Consider the following 9,628-nt stretch of genomic DNA (forward strand, 5'->3'; position numbering starts at 1 on the left):
ACCCTCAGCCCTGTCCTGCACTACAAAGAACTTCAGTACATACGTGCAGACACAGCATTCAGTACATGCAAGCTCCCTCCCTGTCTCCCACAAACAACTATCTATTGGCTAATGATCTCAGCTAAGGGTGTTTCACCCTTGAGGGGGACAAATCCCACAAGGAAAAGTTCGTGCAGGTCCCAGAAGAGACCTCAGGACTGCAAGACCAAGGGTTTCCAGAGTCCTGGTATCCCAAGTGTGGCTGGCAAAAGGACATGCAGGCTCTGAGTAGGCAAGTCTCCTTGGCCCTGTGATTCCTTGTCCTGTGGGAGGTACGTGGTGGGATGCGAGACAGAGTAGGGTCATCACCCAAGACTAAGGCAGTACTGAAAACTAATGCTCTACCAACTATATTCTTTTCCTTCTTTGCACTTTCAATACAATCTGGTAAGAATCTCTCTTACCCTACTTCTTTCCTCTTCTGGTAAATGAACAGGTTTCAGCTCCAAACAGAGTCCTCAATTCTTGGGAATACATATGTGTTTTTCTTTTTCGCTCTGTCTCTGCCTGTCTCTCTCTGTCTGTGCGTCTCTTGCTGTCTTTCTCTTTTGAGTCTATATAATTGTCCCTCTTCTTGTCAACATGGTGAATCAGACTTTGTAGAGTAACCACCATCCAGGTTTGCCTAGGACTTTCCTGGTTTTAGCACTGAAAGTCTTGTGTCCCAGGAAACCCTTCAGTCCCAGGCAAACCAGAACAGATGGCAACTCTACTTTTGGGGAACAAATCAGTATTGTATGAAAAACAACATACAATAGGGCTTCGGTCAAAGATAGTTGAAATCACAAATCCTAGCCTGCTACAGATTAATAGTATTCTTAAACACTTATACAGTAAGCCCCCTATATATGAATGAGTTCCATTCCAAGAGCATGTTCATAAGTCCAATTTGTTTGTAAGTCCAACAAAGTTAGCCTAGGTACCCAACTAACATAATTGGCTATATAGTATGTATTGTAATAGGTTTATAATATTTTTCACACAAATAATATTAGTACATAAAAAAACAAACACAAAAAATAAAGAAAACATTTTTAATCTTACAGTGCAGCACATGATAATATATGCCAGACACATGAACTAACTTATGTGATTGGACATGCGAACCCATGTTCACATCTTTGAAAGTTTGCAACTTGAAGGTTCATATGTAGGGGACTTACTGTATTGTACAGTGTTTACAGGCATCCTCTAAGCACTTTATAAATATTAATCACTCAATCCTCATAAGAGGCCTATGAGGGATGTACCATTGTTGTCTTTCTTTTATAGAAAACTGAAGCACAGAACTGTCAGATAACTTACCCAAAGTCACCAAGCTAGTGAAAGTGGCAGAGGAACAAACCCAGGCAGACATGCCAGTGTCTATTTGCTTAGTCATTCTTTTTTGAAGACCAAAAAATCCAGGAAAGCCAGAACAATCACTTTTACTGTAATTGCACAATTAATTGAAATTGGAAACAGAAGTGCTATATGAACATTAACCTTTGGCCAGGGTTGGCTTTGTGAGCATACACAACCTGCACAGTTGCAGGGAACCCCAGGACCTAGAAGGGCTCTCCACTTGGTTTAATGCTCTGCTGTTGCCATCTTGAAATACTTCATACCTTTTAAGCAACGATTCCTGGTGCCTGCAAATTATGTAGATGGCTCTGCCTTCAGCAATTGGACTGTCATAAAACTGGACAGGGGGAGGCCCTTGGTATTCTTCTTTTGTAGGACAGAAAAATCTGGCAGAAACTTTTTTGGGCTCATGGTGTAATTTCTGTGTCCTCATATAACTTTATTTATTTATTGTCATTACTGGTAATCATTTAAAATCTGACAATCATTTAAAAATCATTTTAAAAAATTTAAAAGTCACCTAACCATAAAGAAAAATGTTAAATTGTATACAATGAGAAAATATTAAATTTCCAATGTACTAATCAAACTGAGACTTATGTGGAGATTATCTGTTAACAGGGTATTCCTATCATGAGCCTTTGGGATGTGACTGAATTTGCTCAAGGAAGAGCTTTTATTGGGTGATGGAACTTTGTCCCATTGTAAGCCTTCCCCTTGAAGGGAGCAGTGCTGAGTACCATGCAGGTCTCTAAAGTTGCTGAAAGATACACACCTGAGTTCATCTTGTTGCATGACAAATAAGCCATGTCCCAAACTAAGAAGGAAGAAAATAAAGATTTAATAAATCCTCATATTAAAAAATTTCCAAGTTGATATATGCTAAATTTAGATTTACTTTACAAATCCAAACATTAAAGAGTCATCCTGTAAATTGGCAAAAATAGATAAATCATATAAGGACAAGTTGATGAACTTGTAAAAACTAAGTATCCATCCCATCATGACCTACCAGAAGTGCAACATCATGTGGTTACTATTTTCTAATTCTATTATTGAAAAAACAATGTAACAATAAAGTAAAATGACATTTTTGAAAGAAAGAAAAAGCACATCTAATCTCATTTCCTAATATGGCAACTATTTCCATTTTACCTACACCCTTCATGTTCTGATATATATATATATATATATATAATGAATTATTTAGCATGAAATTTAGATGCTTTAAAGTGGAAGTGACTGTTTTTTGGGTGTGATTTCCTCTAAATCAGTCATGGAACTTCCCAAGATACCATGAGACTAAGCAGGGTTTCTGAGGCAACAACCCATTGAACTCTGATTCTCTGTAGGAAAATTGAACAAAGAATCCACAAACTACTAAATTGCTTCTGGAGTGGCCAATGTCTGACATGAGGCAGCATTTTTTGCCTCCAAAGGTTATTGTGCTTCTAACATAAGACCCTAAACTTTTTCATCTCTTGCTCCATTTAAGTAGAAGGGGGCAGAATTAAAACAAATGAAAATCTGAAAGTGATTCTTTTTTAGGACATCTGGAATATGGAGTGTGGAGTACTGACTTTTGAAAATCTGTTATTTGCAGGAAACTCAGCCATCCCAAGCTGGTTAAATTTTACGGGGTATGTTCAAAGAAATACCCCATATACATAGTGACTGAGTATATAACCAACGGCTGTTTGCTGAATTACCTGAGGAGTCAAGGAAAAGGACTTGAACCTTCCCAGCTCTTAGAAATGTGTTATGATGTCTGTGAAGGCATGGCGTTCTTAGAGAGCCACCAATTCATACACCGGGACTTGGTAAGCAAAGCCATTGGAAGCTCAAGGAAAACAAAGGAACTAGTTCACGGTTTCCATCTCCAGGGACCGTAGGCAAGAAGGGCACCTTCACTTTTAGTTTGCTCACTTGTGACTTGCTTAAGTACATTAAACGTTTATAATAAAAATCACAATTTTAAAATAAAATATTCAAAGTATGGAAAGAAGAGTAAAATAAGAAGTATGGAAAGAAAGTAAAATAAGCTGTTAAGATCTACATAGCTGTGTTGTGGTATAAAGGAGAATAAATGGAAAGACTGGCTAATGAAGCGTTTCTTGGAACCATGAAACCCAAGTTGACCTTTACTGCAGGAAGGGATTAGGACTAAATTAGCCATTTGATACAATAACCAAAAATGTGAAAGAAAAGGAAGAATGAAAGAGAGAAAGAGAGAGGAAGTGAGGGAGGGAGGAAGACAAGAAAAGAAATGAAATCTGTGTGGGTTTTGAGTCGGGGTGGGAGTAGGGAATGTTGTTTTGGTATTTTCAGGGATTTATCTTTAGCAATTTTCTTGTGCTGAACAGCAGATATACCACAACACTAGACCAGCGCATTCCCTAAGTCGCTAGTGCAGCGTGTATGCCTTCAAAGTGTTTGTGAGTGCACAGCATCTGGTGGTGGAAAGGAAGCTTCTAGAAATTTCTTCTCTTTCCTTGTTTGACAAGAATGGATGCGTGGTTGCAAATATTTATAGGAGCACATTTTCATTCTGAAAAAGTGAAAATTGCAAAGGAAAGAAAAGACAACTTCAGAGCATTTGGTGCTGTGATAGACAATCCTAGATTTTGCTGACAATTCTGCTGACAAGGACAAAGATGTCTGACTCTGATATCAGGAGATTCTTGGTCACTTTTAGTAACTGGTGGTTTTGTTTTCCCCCAAAGGCTGCTCGGAACTGCTTGGTGGACAGTGACCTCTCTGTGAAAGTATCTGACTTCGGAATGACGAGGTAAGCCAATTCCAAAGGGGCAACCAACGAAAGGGGAATTTCCATTCACATTTGAAAGCTATCATAACTGAAGGCCTGTGGGAATGGAAGGTGCCTAGAAACCTGGGTCCCCTCCATATTGCCTCAGACTACCTGTGAAACAGGTTTTGCCTCATTTCTTCACCTGTAAAATGGGATTGTTCTTTTTTTTTTTTTTTTGGTCCCTCTATCCCTTCCTCCCTCTCCCGCTTCTGAGTCCCCATTGTCCATTATACCATTCTCTGTGCCTTTGCAGATCCTTAGTTTAGCTCCTGCTTTTCAGTGAGAACATATGGTGTTTGGTTTTCTGTTCCTGAGTTAGTTCACTTAGGATGATGTTCTCCAGTTCCATCCAAATTGCTGCAAGAGACATTATTTCATTCTTTTTGATATCTGAATAGTATTCCATAGTGTATAGTGTATTTTCATCATGCATTGATCGGTTGTTGGGCATTTAGGTTGATTTCACATCTTTGCAATTGTGAGTTGTGCTACAATGAACATATGCATGCAGACATCTTTTTTATATAACCACCTCTGTTCCTTAAAATGGGACTGTTCTTCCAAAAGTATCTGAAGTCACTTTTACTTCCTTCAACACTCTGATAAATACTTTCAAAAGTTATGAATAAATTTTATGAAGGATACTAAATATTTAAATACAATGTGTTACAGCCACATTATTTGGATAAATATTTATAATATATAATATTTAAATATAATATATTAATAATTTGTCATATATATTTTAACTCAGTCAAGGGTCCTCTACTCGTTTTGGTTTTTGTTTTTAAATCTGTGTTCAAATGGGTAGACTATCCACACTAGAAAAGTTTTTGCTGTCATGTCATTAAATTTTCCGTTTCACCAAGTAAAGCAAAAAAATAGATACTGAGATTCTCTTGGTGGGCATTCTACCATCATTTTATGATTTAGAAAAATTATTTTGATTACAATAGTTTGAAAGAGTCTTTCATTTCCTTAATTCTGAATGTTCGTGCTATTTAAGCCTCAGAGCAAATTTCCATGGTTTTATGTAGGAAATGAAGACATAAATGTTGGTCTTTCCATTCAACAAACATTTCTTGTGTACCTGCTGAGTGCCTCAGCCCTGCAGGAGATACTGATATGAATGGAATAGTGCCCTCAAAATATTCTCAAAATATCCTGCCCTCAAAATATCCTCAATTTAATCTAGAGGGCAACTAGACATCCCTGACGTTGAGACAAAATACAGCTATAAAGTTGTGCTGACTCAACATAAAGTCATGTGATTCTGAGGAGGAATGATGCAGTTTCAAAGAGATCTGAAGGAATGACCAAGGCCAGCTTATACTTAGCAAACGGACCTAAAATGCCTTAGGAAGATATTTTTTTTAGGTCTTCTCCAAAATTCAGTATTTTTTTTAATTTTTAATTATTTTCTTTTAAAATGTGAGATACAAATGAGGGTTAAGTACATACATGGTCATCATACAGGTAAAGCGTGGGTACCATCATTGATGTTATGTGCCCCCCTGGCAGTGTCCCAGTACTGCCGATCCTTTTCTTATGGTATTATGATAAATGTTCAAGGTCCACTTATGAGTGAGTACATGTAGTACTCAGATCTTTGTTTCTGTGTTAAATCACTGAGTATTATAGATTCTGATTCTATCCAGGTTGCTGCAAAGTTCATAATTTTGTTTTTCTTTATGGCTGCATATTATTCTATCGTGTAAATGTACCACATTTTCTTTATCCAGTCCACTTTCGATGGGCAGCATGGTTGGTTCCATGTTTTTGCTATTGTGAATAATGCTGCAATAGACATGCATGTGCAGGTATCTTTACTATAGAGTGATTTGAGTTCCTCTGGGTATATTCCCAGAAGGGGGATTGCTGGGTCATATGGAAGGTCGATTTTCAGATCTTTTAGAAATCGCCACACTGTTTTCCACAGAGGTTGTACTAGTTTACATTCTCACCAACAATGTAAAAGTGTTTGTTCCCTTTTCCCCACATCCTCTCCAGCATCTGTTGTTTTTTGAGTTATTGATGATGGCCATCCTAACTGGAGTTAGATGGTATCTCAGTGTGGCTTTAATTTGCAGTTCTTTGAGGATTAGTGAGGTTGAGCATTTTTTAATGTATGTGTTGGCCACTCGTATGTCTTCTTCTGAGAAGTGTCTATTCATACCTTTTGTCTATTTTTTAATAGAGTTGTTTGTTTTTTCTTTTCAGTACGTTTGAGTTCCTTGTAGATCCTGGATGTTAGGCCTTTGTCAGATATACAGTTGGCAAATATTTTTTCCCATTCTGTGGACTGTCTCCCTACTCTCTTGATGGTTTCTTTTGCTTTGCAGAAGCTTTTTACTTTGATGAGGGCCCACTTTTCTATTTTTATCTTTTATGGCATTCGCTTTTGAAGCAAAATTCTGTATTAGGGGGTGCTTTTTGACCCTCATGGCACAGGCAATGAAAGCCATGGTAATTTCCCTGGCACCCCTCAATATTGGTAAGGTGTCCTTTTAGATGTGGGCTACCAGACATCACTTCAACCGCTCCACACCGAGTTCTCTACCTTGAAAGAAAAAAAAAATTTGCTCACAACTCCTTAAAACAGGGAGATGCAGCCGGGCTCGGTGGCTCAGCCTATAATCGCAGCACTTTGGGAGGCCGAGGCAAGTGGATTGTCTGAGCCCGCGGGTTCAAGACCCACATGGGCAAGTTGGCGAGACCTCATCTCTACAATAAATCAAAAAATCAGCCGGGCGTGGTAGCGCATGCCTATAATTCTGGCTACTTGGAAGGCTGAGGCGGAAGGATCGCCAGAGCCCAGCAGGGCGAGGCTGCGGTGGCTGGGAGCGGCCACTGCACTCCAGCCTGGGCGATGGAGTAAGACTCCAACTCAAACACACACACACACACACACACACAAAAACCAAAACAAAACAAGGAGAAGCTCCTAGGATAGGGAAACTGATCCCCACCTTTGCTCTCAAAGCAAGAATATTGGCTATTATGCCAGCATCTAGGGAACATGCCATCAGGTTCTCTGTACCTTCAGAAAAGAGAGACAAGAGGTCTTGCTCTGAGTAAGGGATCCCAAAGGCTATGCGCCAGGCCCTGTTGGTCATGAAGTTCTGTGGCCACATCATTTAGATGCCAGTGACTTCATTTGGTCCTTGAATAATTTAAAGGAAGGTTTAAGTCATGAGCAGACCCAAGTCAGGGAAACCAGAGTGGTGTCTGTTGGAGTTGAGGGGATCTGGAGAGGAAGGAATGGAAGGTGCTGCATGTAATCTTATGAAAGTGTAGTTTACTAATACTATTATTAATATTTAGAAGAATGATCTTCCCAACCATCTGTTTTAAATTACAGAAGAGATCTCTAAAACATTTGGTGTTTAAATTATATCCAAAATTTCAGTTGCCATAATTTTTATTTCTCTATTTTCTCTAGTGAAGAGTCATTATGTTTTTGTTGCAGTTTTTGTGGGAAAACATGAGGGGGACCCACAAAAACCCAGAATTTATTTATTAAAAATGTGTATTTATCTTACATGTTTAAACTAGTCACCTTCAAATTACTCCCCGTTTGATGCAATACACCTACCAACATGCTTTTTCCACTGCTCAAAACCATTTTTGTACTCGTCAATTTTGATGGCTAGTGCTTCTGCCATTTTTTGTTTCGCCTCTTCCACATCGGCAAGATGTTTTCCTTTGAGGGTTTTTTTCATCAGTGAAAAACAAAAAAGTAGCTTGGAGTGAAATCAGATGAATAGGGAGGGAGGGGCATGGAGATCATGCCATTTTGGGCCAAAAACTGCTGAACATTATTCACAATAGCAAAAACATGGAACCAACCATACTGCCCATCAAAACCGGACTGGATAAAAAAATGTGGTACACATACAAGACAGAAAATTACACAGCCATAAAGAAGGACAAGCATATGAACTTTGCAGCAACTTGGATTGATTTAGAGATTAATACTTAGTAATCTATCACAGGAACAAAGAACAGAGTTCCATACATTCTCACTAATAAGCAGACTCTGAACATTTACCATAATACTATAAGAAAGGGATTGGCAGTAGCGGGATACTGCTGGAGTGGGGGTGGTGACACAACATCAATAAGGGTACCTGTTCTCAAACCAGGCAAAATGGGGGGACCAAAGGGAGGCCCAAACTTTACCTATACGATGTTCACTTGTATACTTAATCCTGAATTGTACTACACATCTTTAAAATAAAATATATTTTTAAAAAACTGCTGAACACTCAGCATGGTGTGGGCAGGAGCACTCATAAATCACCCATTGTGAAATGAGCAAATCCGTTGAAAGAATCTCCAAAAAAATTCACTGAAGCCAAACACAGCCTCTCACAATAATGCTAGCTGGTACACTAATGCCAATAGGTTCCCAGAACCTCACCTAGCGGCAGAAGCTTGTACTACCAGGGGCCCACTCTCCTGGTTTTTGGGGGTCCCCCTCGTACCATGAGGGTCTTTTTATTTTGATATAGAATTCTCATTTTTAAGAACATTGAGATTGCTTTAATTTCATTATTATCTCAAACAAGGGTTTAGTAAACTTCCTTGAACATATGTTTGTATGGTTTTGATATCTTCTCAGGATACTTTTGTCCATCATTGTTTATAACAGCAGATTAGAAGCAGCTTACATGGTTAAACAAATTACATTCATTCATAAGAGAGAATATTATTCAGTCATTAAACATGATGTTGCAGTAGAAAAAGTCACCACATGGGAAAATTCTCAAGATATGCCATTAAAAGAAAATGAAAGCAGGCTGGGCGCCATGGCTCAAGCTTGTAATTTCAGTACTTTGGGAGGCGGAGGCTAGAGATTGCCTGAGCCCAGGGATTCGAGACCAGCCTGGGCAACTCGGTGAGACCTCGTCTCTACAATAAATTAAAAAATTAGCCTGGTGTAGTAGCGTATGCCTGTGGTTCTAGCTACTTGGAGGGCTGAGGTGGGAGGATCGCCTGAGCCAAGTAGGCCGAGGCTGCGGGGGCCATGAGTGTGCCACTGTACTCCAGCCTGGGCGACAGAGTGAGACTCCAACTCTAAAAAAAAAAAAAAAAAATGAAAGCAAATCTCAATACAACGGAAACCCAATTTTGTTCAAATGACACATATGGAAAATAAGATAGAAAAGTACAAGCAAAGCCGGGCTCGGTGGCTCAACCTGTAATCCCAGCGCTTTGGGAGGCTGAGGTGAGTGGATTGCCTGAGCCCGCGGGTTCGAGACCCGCCTGGGCAGCGAGACCTCATCTCTACAATAAATCAAAAAATCAGCCGGGCATGGTAGCGCGCGCCTGTAATTCCGGCTACTCAGAAGGCTGAGGCGGAAGGATCGCCGGAGCCCAGCAGGTCGGGGTTGCAGTGACTGGGAGCGGCCACTGCACTCCAGTCTGGGCGGA

General features: G+C 39.6%; 1 protein-coding gene across 1 annotated transcript in view; it reads left to right on the plus strand.

The window, feature by feature from the left end:
* The window catches only part of BMX (BMX non-receptor tyrosine kinase), a 59,041-nt gene that overhangs the window by 41,660 nt on the left and 7,753 nt on the right, over positions 1 to 9,628 (plus strand). Inside the window, exons 15-16 of the mRNA XM_008064618.1 lie at positions 2,987 to 3,203; positions 4,107 to 4,171. Of these exons, the coding sequence (XP_008062809.1) occupies positions 2,987 to 3,203; positions 4,107 to 4,171 (282 nt within the window). The remainder of the gene's footprint in view (positions 1 to 2,986; positions 3,204 to 4,106; positions 4,172 to 9,628) is intronic.

This window comes from Carlito syrichta, unplaced genomic scaffold, assembly GCF_000164805.1.
Source record: "Carlito syrichta isolate Samal-C Ts95f unplaced genomic scaffold, Tarsius_syrichta-2.0.1 Scaffold307764, whole genome shotgun sequence".
In the NCBI taxonomy this organism is placed as follows: Eukaryota; Metazoa; Chordata; class Mammalia; order Primates; family Tarsiidae; genus Carlito; species Carlito syrichta.